Source organism: Pan troglodytes, chromosome 13 (genome assembly GCF_028858775.2).
Source record: "Pan troglodytes isolate AG18354 chromosome 13, NHGRI_mPanTro3-v2.0_pri, whole genome shotgun sequence".
Classification (NCBI taxonomy): Eukaryota; Metazoa; Chordata; class Mammalia; order Primates; family Hominidae; genus Pan; species Pan troglodytes.
The window spans coordinates 54,219,295-54,236,539 of NC_072411.2; the positions used below are offsets into that span (position 1 = coordinate 54,219,295).

At 39.3% G+C, this 17,245-nt stretch overlaps 2 protein-coding genes across 2 annotated transcripts in view; one reads left to right on the plus strand and one right to left on the minus strand.

The window, feature by feature from the left end:
* FMNL2 (formin like 2) overlaps nucleotides 1-17,245 on the plus strand; it is a 474,212-nt gene that overhangs the window by 15,357 nt on the left and 441,610 nt on the right. The window lies entirely within an intron of this gene.
* On the minus strand, nucleotides 8,120-9,192 carry LOC107966142 (histone H3.3A). The gene has a single exon (XM_016949824.4). The coding sequence runs from the start codon at nucleotides 9,067-9,069 to the stop codon at nucleotides 8,659-8,661; it is 411 nt and encodes a 136-aa protein (XP_016805313.1). The 5' UTR covers nucleotides 9,070-9,192; the 3' UTR covers nucleotides 8,120-8,658.

Below are 17,245 nucleotides of genomic sequence, written 5' to 3' on the forward strand. Positions count from 1 at the left end.
AGAACAACCATTGCTTTGTAAATTCATTAGCACCTTAGTAGAATCCAGGCCCATCCCTGGTTAGAGAAATGGCAAAATGAAACCCTAAGTGTAACAAATGAATGACTTTACCACACAAATACTCAACACATGTATTCCCTGTTCTGGCTTCAGTTAGAAAATAAAATGTTTGTGATTTTTGTGTTCATAAAGGGATCTGGAGGCTTAAAAAAAAAGAAAAATGGGCCCTGCACAATGGCTAATGCCTGTAATCCCAGCACTTTGGGAAGCCAAGATGGGAGGATCCTTTGAGGCCAGGAGTTCGAGACCAGCCTAGCCAACATGGTGAAAACCCGTCTCTACTAAAAATATAAAAATTAGCCAGGTGGGATGGTATGTGCCTGTAGTCCCAGCTACTGGGGTGGCTGAAGCATAAGAATCATTTGAACCCAGGAGGTTGTAGTGAGCCAAGATCATGCCACTGCACTCAAGCAACGGTGTCAGAGCAAGACTGTGTCTTGAAAACAAAACGGAACAAAACAAACAAACAAGACAAATGAAAAATATATCTCTGCTTTAGCTAGTTCCCAAATACCTTTTTTCAAAAGCCTTTTGACTACATCTAATCTAACTATAATACAAATCAGGCTGTGATATTGGGCCAGAGCTAAGAAAAGGATAGTTTTAAAGTACTCCACCATAATCTGTAGTTGACACTTTTTAGTTATGACGACATGAGGTGTTAATATCTGTTTCATAATAATCTGTCCAGTACCACTCATTTAGCCAAATCAAACAACATTGAGATGGCTTTTCAGGTTTTTTTATGCAAAGATTTGCATGACATGCAAGACAATGAAAACAAAGTGTTTAGATATTTTTCACAAATTATCTTAATGTTCTTAAGACATGCAAAGAGAGTGGAACACAGAAGAGGCTCTTTAGAGCATTTAACTTTTTTTTTTTTTTTTGAGACAGGCTCTTGCTCTGTCATCAGGACTGGAGTGCAGTGACATGATCATGGGTCACTGCAGCCTCAACCTCCTGGGCTCAAGCAGTCCTCCCACCTCAGCTTCCTGTGTGTCTGGGACTACTGGCATGTGCCACCATGGCTGGTCAATTAATTTTAAACTTTTTTTTGTGTGTGTGTGGAGATACGTTCTCACTGTGTTGCTCAGGCTGGTTTTGGAACTCCTAGGCTCAAGTGATCCTCCTGCCTTGGCCTCCCAAAGTCCTGGGATTACAGGTGTGTGCCCGGCCTGATTTTTTAAGCAACACAATCAAGTATAAATGATTTCGAATCACTGGAAACAATATGACTCAAAGGACTTTGAAGCTATAATTTTACAGACATGTATACAAGGTCTACAATAATCAGAGCCTTGTGTCTGTTTTACCCTTCCCACAACTCAAAGGAAAGTTGAGGAAAGATCTTAGGAGATGTGCAGGAGCCAGTAGAAATGTGATCTGAGGAACAAGTGCAGACTCTTGCTGAGAAGTAGAGGCAAGGGCAGCACCAAAGAAGCAAAAGTAGGCATCTGTCTAGTCCAGAGGGAAAGACTACAGAAAGAAGACCGGTCAACAAGTCAAGAGCAAGGAGACAAAGAGCAGGCTGGCAAACTAGTATGAGAAAGACAGGGCAAGAAACTAGAGGCTTTTTCCGGAGGGATGCTGCAGGTTTATACACCTGCAGAGAGTAAAGACAGACACTCTGGAAGATAAGAATAGCATCAAACAGTATAAAATGAGGTTGCTGATCTTAAGAAATGGACACTATAGTTGGAGAGACAGGGTTTACACCAATGGAAAGAGAAATAACACCGAACAATAATTCAAGTGGTGTTGCAAAACCTTGTATGATTAGTTAAATACCAAATTATTAGTCAGGGAAGGCTTCAAAGTAGAGAGGAGCTTTGAGTTCAGTCTTTGATGAATGAGAAGAGTTCAAAGAGGTAAAACAAATACGGGGATTAACAGAGTTAATAAAAGGAAGGGGTTTGAAATATATCTGGTATAAGATCAACTAAATGAAATAAAGCATGAAGACAAGATTAGAAAAAACAGAATGAAAAGGAATGAACAAAGCCTCCAAGAAATATGGGACTATGTGAAAAGACCTAACCTCAGTGACGGGGAGAATGGAACCAAGTTGGAAAACACTCTTCAGGATATTATCCAGGAGAACTTCCCCAACCTAGCAAGACAGACCAACATTCAAATTCAGGAAATACAGAGAACACCACAAATATACTCCTCGAGAAGAGCAACCCCAAGACACACAATCGTCAGATTCACCAAGGTTGAAATGGAGGAAAAAATGTTAAGGGCAGCCAGAGAGAAAGGTCAGGTTACCCACAAAGGGAAGCCTGTCAAACTAACAGTGGATCTCTTAGCAGAAACCCTACAAGCCAGAAGAGAGTGGGGGCCAATATTCAACCTTCTTTTTTTTATTTGAGGCAGAGGCTCACCCTGTCACCCAGGCTGTAGTACAGTGGCGTGATCTCAGCTCACTGAACCTCCACCTCCTGGGTTCAAGCGATTCTTCTGCCTCAGCCTCCCGAGTAGCTGGGACTACAGGCATGCAACACCCTGCCTGGCTAATTTTTCTATTTTTAGTAGAGACGGGGTTTCACCATATTGGCCAGGCTGGTCTCGAGCCCCTGACTTCGTGATCCACCTGCCTCAGCCTCCCAAAGTGCTGGGATTACAGGTGTGAGCCATCACGCTCAGCCTCAACATTCTTAAAGAAAATAATTTTCAACCCAGAATTTCATATCCAGCCAGACTAAGCTTCATAAGCGAAGGAGAAATAAAATCATTTACAGACAAGCAAATGCTGAGAGATTTTGTCACCACCAGGCCAGCCTTACAAGAGCTCTGAAGGAAGCACTAAATATGGAAAGGAAAAACTGGTACCAGCCACTACAAAAACATACCAAATTGTAAAGACCATCGACACTATGAAGAAACTGCATCAACTAATGGGCAAAATAACCAGCTAGCATTATAATGACAGGATCAAATTCACACATAACAATATTAACCTTAAATGTAAATGGGCTTAATGCCCCAATTAAAAGACATGGACTGGCAAACTAGATAGAGTCAAGACCAACTGGTATGCTGTATTCAGGAGACCCATCTCATGTGCAAAGACACACATAGGCTCAAAATAAAGGATGGAGGAATATTTACCAAGCAAATGGAAAGTTAAAAAAAGCAGAGGTTGTAATCCTAGTCTCTGATAAAACAGACCTTAAACCAACAAAGATCAAAAAAGACAAAGAAGGGCATTACATAATGGTAAAGGGATCAACGCAACAAGAAGAGCTAACTATCCTAAATATATATGCACCCAATACAGGAGCACCCAGATTCATAAAGTGAGTTATTAGAGACCTACAAAGAGACTTAGACTCCCACACAATAATAGTGGGAGACTTTAACACCCACTGTCAATATTAGACAGACCAACAAGACAGAAAATTAACAAAGATATTCAGAAATTGAACTCAGTTCTGGACCAAGCGGACCTAATAGACATCTACAGAACTCTCCACCCCAAATCAACAGAATATACATTCTCAGCACCACACCGCACTTATTCTAAAATTGACCACATAATTGGAAGGAAAACACTCCTCAGCAAATGCAGAAGAACTGAAATCATAACAGTCTCTCAGACCACAGCGCAATCAAATTAGAACTCAGGATTAAGAAACTCACTCAAAACCTCACAACTACATGGAAACTGAACAACCTGCTCCTGAATGTCTACTGGGTAACTGAAGAAATTAAGGCAGAAATAAGTTCTTTGAAGCCAATGAGAACAAAGACGCAACATACCAGAATCTCGAGTACACAGCTAAAGCAGTGTTTAGAGGGAAATTTATGGCACTAAATGCCCACAAGAGAAAGTGGAAAAGATCTGAAATTGACACCCTAACATCACAATTAAAAGAACTAGAGAAGCAAGAGCAAACAAATTCAAAAGCTAGCAGAAGACAAGAAATAACTAAGATCAGAGCAGAACTGAAGGAGATAGAGACAAAAAAAAAAAAAAAACCTACAAAAAATCAATGAATACAGGAGCTGGGTTTTTGAAAAGATTAACAAAATAGATAGACCACTAGCCAGACTAATGAAGAAAAGAGAGAAGAATCAAATAGACACAATAAAAAATGATAAAGGGGATATCACCACTGATCCCAAAGAAATACAAACAACCATCAGAGAATATTATAAACACCTCTATCCAAATAAACTAGAAAATCTAGAAGAAATGGATAAATTCCTGGACACCTACACCCTCCAAATACTAAACCAGGAAGAAGTTGAATCCATGAATAGGTCAATAACAAGTTCTGAAATTGAGGCAGTAATTAATAGCCTACCAGCCAAAAAAAGCCCGGTACCAGTCGGATTCACAGCTGAATTCTACCAGAGGTACGAAGAGGAGCTGGTACTATTCCTTCTGAAACTGTTCCAAACAATAGAAAAAGAGTGACTCCTCCCTAACTCATTTTATGAGGCCAGCATCATCCTGATACCAAAAACTGGCAGAGACACAACAAAAAAAGAAAATTTCAGGTCAATATCCCTGATGAACATCGATGCGAAAATCCTCAATAAAATACTGGTAAACCAAATCCAGCAGCACATCAAAAAGCTTATCCACCATGATCAAGTCAACTTCATCTCTGGGATGCAAGGTTGGTTCAACATACGCAAATCAATAAGCATAATCCATCACATAAACAGAACCAATGACAAAAACCACATGATTATCTCAATAGATGCAGAAAAGGCCTTCAACAAAATTCAACAGCGCTTCATGCTAAAAACTCTCAATAAACTAGGTATTGATGGAATGTATCTCAAAATAATAAGAGCTATTTATGACAAACCCACAGCCAATATCATACTGAATGAGCAAAAGCTAGAAGCATTCCCTTTGAAAACTGGCACAAGACAAGGATGCCCTCTCTCACCACTCCTATTCAACATAGTATTGGAAGTTCTGGCCAGGACATTCAGGTGAGAGAAAGAAATAAAGGGTATTCATAGGAAGAGAGGAAGTCAAATTGTCTCTGTTTGCAGATGACATGATTGTATATTTAGAAAACCCCATTGTCTCAGCCCAAAAACTCCTTAAGCTGATAAGCAACTTCAGCAAAGTCTCAGGATACAAAATCAATGTGCAAAAATCACAAGCATTCCTATACACCAATAATCGACAAACAGAGCCAAATCATGAGTGAACTCCAATTCACAATTGCTAAAAAGAGAATAAGATACCTAGGAATATAACTTACAAGGGATATGAAGGATCTTTTCAAGGAGAACTACAAACCACTGCTCAAGGAAATAAGAGAGGACACAAACAAATGGAAAAACATTCCATGCTCATGGATAAGAAGAATCAATATTGTGAAAATGGCCATACTGCCCAAAGTAATTTATAGATTCAATGCTATCCTCATCAAGCTACCACTGACTTTCTTCACAGAATTAGAAAAAACTACTTTAAATTTCATATGGAACCAAAAAAGAACCCATATAGCCAAGACAATCCTAAGCAAAAAGACCAAAGCTGGAGGCATCACACTACCTGACTTCAAACTATACTACAAGGCTACAGAAACCAAAACAGCATGGTACTGGTACCAAAACAGATATATAAACCAATGGAACAGAACAGAGGCCTCAGAAATAATGCCACACATCTACAACCATCTGATCTTAGACAAACCTTACAAAAACAAGCAATAGGGAAAGGATTCCCTATTTAATAAATGGTGTTGGGAAAACAGGCTAACCATATTCAGAAGACTGAAACTGGACCCCTGCCTTACACTTTATATGAAACTTAACTCAAGATGGATTAAGGACTTAAACGTGAGACTTAAAAACATAAAAACCCTAGAAGAAAACCTAGACAATACCATTCAGGACATAGACATGGGCAAAGATTTCATGATTGAAACACCAAAAGCAATAGCAACAAAAAGCAAAATTGACAAATGGAATCTAATTAAACTAAGGAGCTTTTGCACAGCAAAAGAAACTGTCATCAGAGTGAACAGGCAACCTACTGAATGGGAGAAAATTTTTGCAATCTATTCATCTGACAAAGGGCTAATATCCAGAATCTACAAAGAACTTAAACAAATTTACAAGAAAAAAACAAACAACCCCATCAAAAAGTGGGCAAAGGATATGAACAGACACTTCTCAAAAGAAGACATTAATGTGGCCAACAAACATATGAATCATAAAAAAGCTCATCATCACTGGTCATTAGAGAAATGCAAACAAAACCACAATGAGACACCATCTCATGCCAGTTAGAATGTCCATCATTAAAAAGTCAGGAAACAACAGATGCTGGAGAGGATGTGGAGAAATAGGAATGCTTTTACACTGTTGGTGGGAGTGTAAATTAGTTCAACCATTGTGGAAGACAGTATGGCAATTCCTCAAGGATCTAGAACCACAAATACCATTTGACCCAGCAATTCCATTACTGGGTATATACCCAAAGGATTATAAATCATTCTATAAAGACACATGCACACGTATGTTTATTGCAGCACTCTTCACAATAGCAAAGACTTGGAACCAATCCAAATGCCCATCAATCATAGACTGGATAAAGAAAATGTGGCACACATACACCATGAAATACTATGCAGCCATGAAAAAGGATGAGTTCATGTCCTTTGCAGGGACATGGATGAAGCTGGAGACCATCATTTTCAGCAAACTAACACAGGAACAGAAAACCAAACACTGCATGTTCTCACTCATAAGTGGGAGTTGAACAATGAGAACACATGGACACAGGGAGGGGAATATCACACACTGAGGCATGTTGTGAGGTGGGGGTCTAGGGAAGGGATAGCATTAGGAGAAATACCTAATGTAGATGACAGGTTGATGGGTGCAGCAAACCATCATGGGATGTGTATACCTATGTATCAAACCTGCACGTTCTGCGCATGTATCCCAGAACTTAAAGTATAATTTTTAAAAAAGTGAAAAAAAAAATATATCTGGTATATTATGGGAAAGTAATTAAACCAACCTGAGAGGTGTATTAATCATGTCTTTCATTTTCTATATTTTGTGAGGCTTTGACATATTGGGGTTTTGTGGATTCAGGGAGGGACTGCCCCTCTCAGGGATAGCAAATTCCTAGAGATAGCAAACAGCTTGGCTTTGAGAATGCCTTTGATATACAAACCAACCACACCCCCAGCTCCTCCTTCCATCAGACTCCTGCAGTGTCCTCCTGACCTCAGCCACCCTAGGGCCAGGTACTGGACAACTAGAGACCACCCCTATAGTCCAGAGCCCGCCCAAATTATTCAAGCTATCCAATCCTAAGCCTGCCCAGCTCCTTATCCTGCCTTGCACATTCCTTCACATGAAAACCACAATAAAGGCTTTTGCCCATGCCTCCTCCTTGCATCTTCTGCTGCCTAACTGACCCTGGTGGCTTCCCCATGTGGCTCTGCATGGAATGGAGTGCCCCCTTCTCTTGAGAGCTGTGAATAACAAATTATCTTTTTCAGTGACAATTGTCTCCTGCCTGACCTGTTGACCTCACCATACCTGAATAAAAACAAAATCCCAGGTACATTTTAGAACGAGAAGTACAGAGAGTTCGTATAGAGCAGTGGTTCTTGAAATGCAGTCTGAGGAACCCTGGGATGCCTGAGACCCGTCAGGGAGTCTGTAAGATCAAAATCATGCACAAGTATCCTCACACAATGCAAAATAGCCAAACGGATTTTAATATAACAGAGCATGGAAAGACCATTGATACGGTTACAGATTCCTCATTGCAGCTAACCTTTGAGAAACTACCATTTTTTGAATATTAGTGTTGTATCGTAGAAAAATATCTATAGCTAACCATAAAGATTTAAACTACTTCTCTCCCTGTTCCAACTACTTATCTGTGAGAGGCCAGATTTTCTTCATATACTTGAACCAAAACAACATATTTGTAACATATTGAATGCAGAAGCAGATATGAGAATGCAGCTGTATTTTATTAAGCCAAATATTAAAGAGATTTGCAAATGTGAAAGTGATGCTCTTTTCATGAAATTTGTTGAATTTGGAAAACATCTTTATTTTTATTTTTTTTTTATAGTTTAATGTATTTTAATAGCAAACTTACAGGAACAGCACAGAAGACAGACAACATTAAAAACATGTACTTGCATGTAGGACAACTCAGTTAGAAAAGTATAGTGAATGGATGGAATCTACTGTATGATAAAAATGCTACAAACACCATTTAGTTGCCATCAATAAGAAATTTACTTGTTTTAAAAAAATCCAAATGCTGGCATTGTCCAGAAAAATTTAACAGGTTTATTTATAATTATTATAAAGTTGAACCGCTGAAACTTGTTCACTGAAACATTTTAACTTGCATTAATGCTTTACGTCTCCGCATTTATATTAAAAATTCACACACAAATGAAAATGGAAAAACTGCCAATACCTGATTTCTGTCCCCTATTTTTCCACTCGCAATCATATACTTAGGTACCTTTTGACCCCATGGAAAAAAAATATCTAACGTTCAGAACTACCAATAACAGGAAGAAGAGAATTTTTTTTTTTTTTTGAGAATGAAATGTTTCCCATCATAGTGGATTCTTAAGCACGTTCTCCACGTATGCGGCGTGCTAGCTGGATGTCTTTTGGCATAATTGTTACACGTTTGGCATGGATAGCACACAGGTTGGTGTCTTCAAAAAGGCCAACCAGATAGGCCTCACTTGCCTCCTGCAAAGCACCGATAGCTGCGCTCTGGAAGCGCAGATCTGTTTTAAAGTCCTGAGCAATTTCTCGCACCAGACGCTGGAAGGGAAGTTTGCGAATCAGAAGTTCAGTGGACTTCTGATAACGTCTAATTTCACGGAGCGCCACAGTACCAGGCCTGTAACGATGAGGTTTCTTCACCCCTCCAGTAGAGGGCGCACTCTTGCGAGCGGCTTTTGTAGCCAGTTGCTTCCTGGGTGCTTTACCACCGGTCGATTTGCGGGCAGTCTGCTTTGTACGAGCCATGGTACAGAGACCTCCTTACTTACCCCCCTTCTCCTTCGGCTGGAGCTCGGCGAGCGAGAGGCGGCGCTGGCGTTGGAGAGCGACGGCGGCGCGGCGGCGGCTGCGAACACAATTGAAAGATGGCTCAACATCTTTATTTTTTAATAAAACCTATGGTGTTCATGATAATATGTAATATGTTTATTTTTGAATGAATCAATCTTTTCAACGTTTCTCAGTTTTAATTTCAAATATGGTAAATATCAACAGATATGATCAACGTAAAAGAAAGCCCTTTGGGGGCCTCAATAATTCTTACAAACAAAGAGAAGTTCTGAGAGCAAAATTATGAGAGCAGTTGATACAAAGGAATAACAACAGTCACAACTGGAAAGACTAGGAAGAGCCAAGCTGTGAAACCACTTGAATTGCAAGCTAACATAGGGATTTTTGTTTTAAATCATGGAAATAATGACTTTGAGCAGAGAGATAATATGATGAAAAAACTTTTTAGGACAAAAACTCTAGTATATATGTATATATGTGTGGAATCATTTGAAAAAGTATGTGTATAAGTCTGTTTACTATGTTTTGATGGAGGGAGACATGGTGAGAAACTGGAGAAGCCAGGCAGGAAACTGATGGAACTCTGTAGACACAAGGTAATTGAGGTCTTAATGAAAGGTATAGTGAGGGAATGAAAATATTAGCTAGTATTTGCTAAAATTTGTGAAGTGCTTACTATGTGTCAGGCACTTGGTGTGGATTATCTCATTATCTTCTCAACAATCTAATAATTAACTTTTACAAAGTGCATTTTAAAGATGAAGATACTAAAGCACAAAGATGCTAATGGAAGATAGCAGGTAAGGGATGAAACTAAGATTTGAAGCCGCACAGCCTGACTGCAGAGCCTGGACAGAAGAGTGTCCAGCATAGAGGATGAATCATTTCAGACACCGCTGATTTTTAAATGAATCAATCTTTTCAGTGTTTCTCAGTTTTAATTTCAATTATGGTAAATATCAACAGATGAAATCAACATAAAAGAAAGCTCTTTGGGGGCCTCAATAATTCTTAGAAACGAAGATAATTCCTGAGACTAAAATTATGAAAACAGCTGATAAAAAGGAATAAGAACAGTTAAAACTGGAAAGGCAATGAAGAACCTTTTCATTGAACTTTATGTGACAGTTCATTTCTTTATGTGACAGATGCCTTCAGTGTCCTCCCTGATCCCCTTACTGGGCAGTGCACCCAACCCCAGCCACTGTGAGTACTGGCTGCTCCTGACTCACAGCTGCACCCTTTGAGGGAGTGAGGGGCGTTACCCTTGGCTGACAGGATATGATTAGAAAGCCTGGAAGGCGGCTGGTGGTGGCCCATGGCCAATGAGTCACTGTGCGAGTGTATACTAGCCCAGCCCTCTTGCCTCCAGGCAGGAAAACCTCTGTGTGAAGTGCTCTACTTGCTCCATGCTCTGGCGCTCTCTGTACCTACGCAGGCTGAAGCTGAGCCTAGACATCTCCTGAAACCACACCTTTGACTCGCTTCTTCCCCTTCCCTCACTCCCTTACAATGTCTCAGGAAAGCACTCTCTCAGTAAATCACTTGCACATGAATTCCTGTCTAAGCTCCGCTTCTAGGAACCCAACTAAGACACTGAAAATTCTGTTTTAAAATATCTTTCGGAATTCCTTTTTTTGGTCTCAGCTTTTATAGCTATCTCTGAGATGGATCTATAATGTGGTCACTCATTAACATTTTTGGAATCTGGATCTCTTGAGAAACTCATTAGATATGAGGTGGGGGTTTTAAATTCATTCCAAGTCATAACTGCAGTTAGAACCTTGAGTACTTTATTTTTTTTCTTAATCAAGCCATTCTGGGCACTCTACTCTTCCCTTAGCAGAACAGAATCACTTTGACTACAGAAACCTCCATATTAGTCATCTTTTTATTTCCTCAGCACCTAGCATAATGTTCTGAACTTTGGAGGCATATAGTAAATGTATTAAATAAAAAGAAAAAAACCTTCAGAACTTACTAAATCATTTTACCATGATTTTTTAAAAAGACATTTTTTAGACTAGTTCTAGGTTCATGGCAAAATTGAACAGAAGGTCAGAAATTTCCCATATACCTCCTGCCATCACACACACAAACTCCCAACTATCAAAATATCCCACCAGAGTGATACATTTTTTACAATTGATGAACTTACATGAACACATCATTATCATCCAAAGTCCATAGTTGACATTACGGTGCACTCTTGGTGTTGCACACTCTGTGGGTTTGGACAAATGTATAATGGCATGGATCCACCATGTAGTGTACTCTGTGTAATATCATATAAAATGTTTTCATGGCTGTAAAAATCTTCTGTATTCCACCTATTCATCCCTTCCTCCACCAACCCCTGACAACCACTGATCTTTTTTTTGAGACGGAATCTCACTCTGTCGCCCAGGCTGGAGTGCAGTGGCGTGATCTCGGCTCACTGCAAGCTCCGCCTCCCGGGTTCATGCCATTCTCCTGTCTCAGCCTCCCAAGTAGCTGGAACTACAGGTGCCTGCCACCATGCCCAGCTATTTTTTTGTATTTTTAGTAGAGACGGAGTTTCACCATGTTAGCCAGGATGGTTCGATCTCCTGACCTCATGATCTGCCCGCCTCAGCCTCCCAAAGTGCTGGGATTACAGGCGTGAACCACCACACCCAGCCAACAACCACTGATCTTTTGCTGCCTCTACAGTTTAGCCTTTTCCAGAATATCATATAATTGGAATCATGCAGTATGTACAGCCTTCTGAGATTGGCTGTGTCGTTTTCATGGCTTGACATTTCTTTCTTGTATGATCTCAATACTGAAGAAATCTTTCTGAGAATCTAATATAATTATTTTCCTTCATGTGAGTGAGACTCACCTAGAAGAATGTGACAAAACTCAAGTAGAAAGGTCCCATCCCTTCTACCCCTCCTATTCGGGGTCTTGATATTGCAGGGCTGAGGTAAGGTTAGGAATGTGCATTTTTAGCAACACCACAGGAGATTTTAATGCATTAAAATAATTGGGCCACATTTTGAGAAACAGTTGTTAGATATGAGTTCTAAATTTCTTTTCAAAGAGTTAATATGTCAGTATGTTCAATTCTTTGCCTTCTACTTTTAAACTTAACTTCCTCATAAAGCAACCTTTTTCGATCACCTGCTCCACCCTAACTCATTCCGATCACCTGCTCCACCCTAATTCATTCCGATCACCTGCTCCACCCTAACTCATTCTGATTACCTGCTACCTGCTCTGCCTTGACTCCCACCAAAGCACTCACCCTGTCATTCTCTTTAAATTAGCCAATTGGAATTAGTTTACCCTGTGCAGTCTAACCCTAGCCAATAGGGGAACGACACAGAAGCAGGGGCCACGTGCGTCAGGGATAAGAACCCCTTCCCCTCCCTTGTCCAAATGTGTGTTCACCATTGCTCCATCTGTAAGGGCGCACCCTTCTATAGAAGTACCTTGCCTTGCTGAGAATTAAAAAGAAAATTTTATATTCTAGTGCTATTTCTTTTGTGGCACCAAAACTTTATATATAACACATTGTTATAAAATATACTTAAACATGACATGAGATACCTATTTCAAGCAACACAACGAGAAGATCTGAGATCTAAAGGGCATAGCCTTCTCTCACCATCTCCTACCTATAACTATTATTACCAGAATTACAGGCCAAAATAAGGATCTTAGAACATTTTCAAACTTGCCAGATTTTATTGAGATTACTTTGTTAGTAAACTTGGGAACAATGAAAAACATAATGTTTATGACAAGTCGGCATTTAAATATATGTCCAACATCCTATACGATCTGTCATTAGTCGCCTTCTAACATGCTATTAGGACTCCTACGGACCTTGGTTATCCCATCATACATTAACCACAGTGATTTGTGCAGCCTTCAGGCAATTCGCCTTCCATCCTTTTTTTTTTTTTTTTTTAAATACAGCAATGAACACTTTTGAAGTGTCTCTGAGGTAAATGACCTCTGCCATCTAGAAAGCACTATTAAAGTGATGTCTGCTCTGGGAAATTGTTGCCACAACATTGTAAATCCATTAGTGATTGGTGACCGTGAAAAAGCAAGAGGTTCTGAACAGTCTCAAAGGGGCTAGTTCTTCATGCTGACAATCAGCGATTTACAGGGGACTATGCTATAAGGGACATCCAAAAGGCTTATGACAGAATCATCCCCAGCTTATTCACAACCCTTATTGCCTTTAGGAACAACCCTAAAACGACTGCAAGTAGGTTAGTCCGGCTACGGCATAGCTATAATAACGGGAGAAAGCTCTTTCACTATCTCACCAATAAACGTGTAATGGTGTGCCAGGGCATACTTTATTTATGTCAACTGTCAATAAATTGTAAGCATCTGTTCAGCTAACATTGCTTCTTAAATATGACTTTGAAACTGAAGATATGGAAAAGTTCCTCTTTTAGCATAGTGGCATAAGCTCCTAACAGACTGAAACTCCCTCAGATAAAAACATAAAAACCAACTAACTACCTGAGAGTTCTGAAGAGTGAACAAAAGGCAGCACATTTTGGAGGGAAATTAAAACTTGGAAGATGTGACCAGCATGGGGTGAATTTCCTGTTTTCTTGTGGTGTGGCTTCAAGCCTAGACTGCAGACAAAGCAGCTAAGACTGACAGAAAGTCAACCATTTTCTGGCATGAGCAATCAGGGGACAGAACTTGGGGTATCAAGGACTTCCAGAGAGTGAGACAGAAATCTCAGAAAGGCAGGGCGTGGTGGCTCACACCTGTAATCCCAGCACTTTGGAAGGCCAAGGCAGGCAGATCACCTGAGGTCAGGAGTTCAAAACCAGCCTGGCCAACATCTCTACTAAAAGTACAAAATTTAGCCGGGCATGGTGGTGGACACCTGTAATCCCAGCTACTTGGGAGGCTGAGGCAGGAGAATCGCTTGAGCCCAGGAGGTGGAGGGTGCAGTGAGATGAGATCTTGCCATTGCATTGCACTCCAGCCTGGGCGATAGAGCAAGACTCCGTCTCAAAAAAAAAAAAAAAAAAAAAAAAGAAAGAAAGAAAAAAAAGGAAAGAAAAACGCAAGAGGACAGTATAAAAAGGGAAATTTATAAGGCAATATCATTCATGAATTGAAATGCAAAAACCCTAAACAAACTATTTGCAAATTGAATCCAGCTAAAAAAGAGGATGTATCCTTTTTTAGCTCTTGGGAACTTGGTTAAAAAAGAAAAAAAGAGAGACAGGGGATATCTCCTTACCAAATTGGGTTTAACGAAATATAATATTTAATTTATATTTTTAACAACTTAATGGAGATATATGATTATCTTCATAAATGCAGAAAATGTATTTGCTAATAACATTTATTTATGGTAAAACTCTTAGAAAACTAGGAAGAGAAGAGAACTTTCTAAATTTGACAAGGGTTATATATAAAATAAGACATCAAATGTTATTTGTGAAACAATGAAAGTACACTTTCTAGATCAGGAAAATGACAAGGTTAGCCACAGTAATTATTGCTATTCAACAATGTACTGGCCATCCTAGGCAAAGCAGAAAGGCAGAAAGAAAAGGAATCGAGATTAAAAGGAAGAAACAGAAAGCCCACTATTTTGCAGGTGATATGATTGTCGACATAAAAAACCCAAAGTAATCTACGGATTACTGATTGGAATTACCTTTAAAAATTAAGCAAGGTTGCTAGCCACATCAATATTTATACATTGTTTCCATGAGCAAAGTGTTAGTTGAAAAAAAAATGTATACATTGCATTTTTGTAAACCATCAACAAATGCTTCAAAAATAAAAAATATTTAAAATAATATTTATAACAGCATTAAAGATATTAAATACTTAGGAATAAATATAAGAAGAGTGTTATAAAATCTTGTTTTTTTTTTAAGATAGGGTCTCACCCTGTCACCCAGCCTGAATGCAGTGGTGAGAACACAGCACACTGCAGCCTCAAATGATCTTCCCACTTTGTCCTCCCATGTAGCTGGGACTACAGGCACACACCACCATGCCTAGCTAATTTTAACAAATGTTTTTTAGAGAAAGGACCCCACCATGTTGGCCAGGCTGGTCTTGAACTCCTAGGCTCAAAGAGATCCTCCTACCTCAGCCTCCCAAAGTGCTACAGAGCAAGACCCCATCTCTTAAAAATAAATAAATAAATAAATACACAAGTAAAAATGAAATAAAATAATACAATTTAATTTAAAGACATATTTTTAAAAGACCTTGAAGCCATGAGCCTGGTTAAAAAAACAAAAACAAAAAACAAAAAACAAACAACAACAACAAAACAAACAAAAAAACAACTAAATTAATGGAGAGATGCCATGTTCCTGGTTGAAAGACTCAATATTGTAAAGATGCCATTTCTCCCCAAATTGCTCTATAGGTTTTATATAATTCCAATCAATATCCCAGAGTATTTACTTTGTTAAATTTGAACAAACTAATCCTAAACTTTATGTGGAAGAGCAAAGGCCAGTAATAACCAACACCCTCTTAAAGAAAATAAATAAGAAGGAGCATACTTAACCTATCAGTTATAAAATCATTTTATAAAGTTGTAGCAATTAAAATGGTGTGGTGTTGGCTGGGCGTGGTGGTTCGTACCTGTAATCCCAGTATTTTGGGAGTCTGAGGCGGGCAGATGACCTGAGATCAGGAGTTCTAGACCAGCCTGGCCAACATGATGAAACCCTGTCTTTAGTTAAAATACAAAAATTAGCCAGGGGTGCTGGTGGGCACCGGTAATCCCAGCTACTCAGGAGGCTGAGACAGGAGAATCACTTGAACTTGGGAGGCGGAGGTTGCAGTGAGCCGAGATCATGCCACTGCACTCCAGCTTGGGCAACGAAGTAAGACTCGGTCTCAAAAAAAAAAAAAATTATGTGGTGTTTGTACAGTGACAGGAAAAAAAGACTAAGGGGCAGAACTGAGAGCCTAGAAATAGACCCTTGCAAATACGGATATTTGATACATGAATGAGATTATCTTGCAAATGAACAAGGAAAGAGTGGTCTTGCCACAAATAGATAAACATATGGGAAAAAAAGAAATTGCACCCCTTCACACCATACACACAAGAAAGACAGATTAGAGACCTAATGGAATAACAATACAATTGAGTTTTCAGAAGGCAAAATTGGTTATCTTTATAACATCATAATGGGGAAAGATTTCTTAAAACAGAGAAGTGTAAAAAATAAGGGGAAAATGGTGAATCAACTACATTTAAGTTTAGAGCTTTTATTCCTCAAAGGACACCATGAAGACAGTGAAAAGACAAACCATAAACTGGGAGAAGATAATTGCAGCACGTATAACCAATAAAGGATTAGTCCAAAATGTATAGAGAATTTTTGTGATTTTAAAAATTTATTTATTTATTTTTAATTTTTATTTTTGAGACAGAGTTTTGTTCTGTCTCCCAGGCTGTAGTGCAGTGGCACAATCTTGGCTCAGTGCAGCCTCTGCCTCCCGCTTCAAGCGATTCTCCTGCCTCAGCCTCCCAAGTAGCTGGAATTACAGGCTATTTTTTGTATTTTTAGTAGAGAGGGGGTTTCACCATGTTGGTCAGGCTGGTCTCAAACTCCTGACCTCAGTGACCTGCCCACCTTGGCGTTCCAAAGTGCTGGGATTACAGGCATGAGGCACTGTGCCTGGCTGAATTCCTGTGATTTTAATAAGAAAAATACAAACACTCCAATAGCAAGACAGTCAAAAGAAATGACCAGAAATTTCACCAAACGGAAACAGAAATGGCCCATAAACCTATGAAAAGTGTTTAATCTTTTGGATATCATCATGGACATTTAAAATAAAAGCATTATGAAACCATTTCACAAACCAGATCAAAAAACAAATTCACTAACCAAATATATTTCCTCCCCAGATTCATTCCTTGTGATGCAACTGCTTTGATTTTCATTAAAAATTCAACATTGTCTTCGATTCCCTTCCTCATATATAGGTGGGAAGAAATTCACTTCATAGAATGATCCTAGCTGCCTTCCCTGTTTATAGCTCTTCTTGATTGCTAAATGGAAAAAGTGTGGCCAATGCACCATGATGCCTTTTCTTTCTACTTTTTTTTTTTTTTTCTCCACACAGAGTCTGGCTC

Bases quoted from the DNA above. Each gene is read 5' to 3' on its own strand.
- LOC107966142 (XM_016949824.4), bottom strand. From the start codon at position 9,069: ATGGCTCGTACAAAGCAGACTGCCCGCAAATCGACCGGTGGTAAAGCA.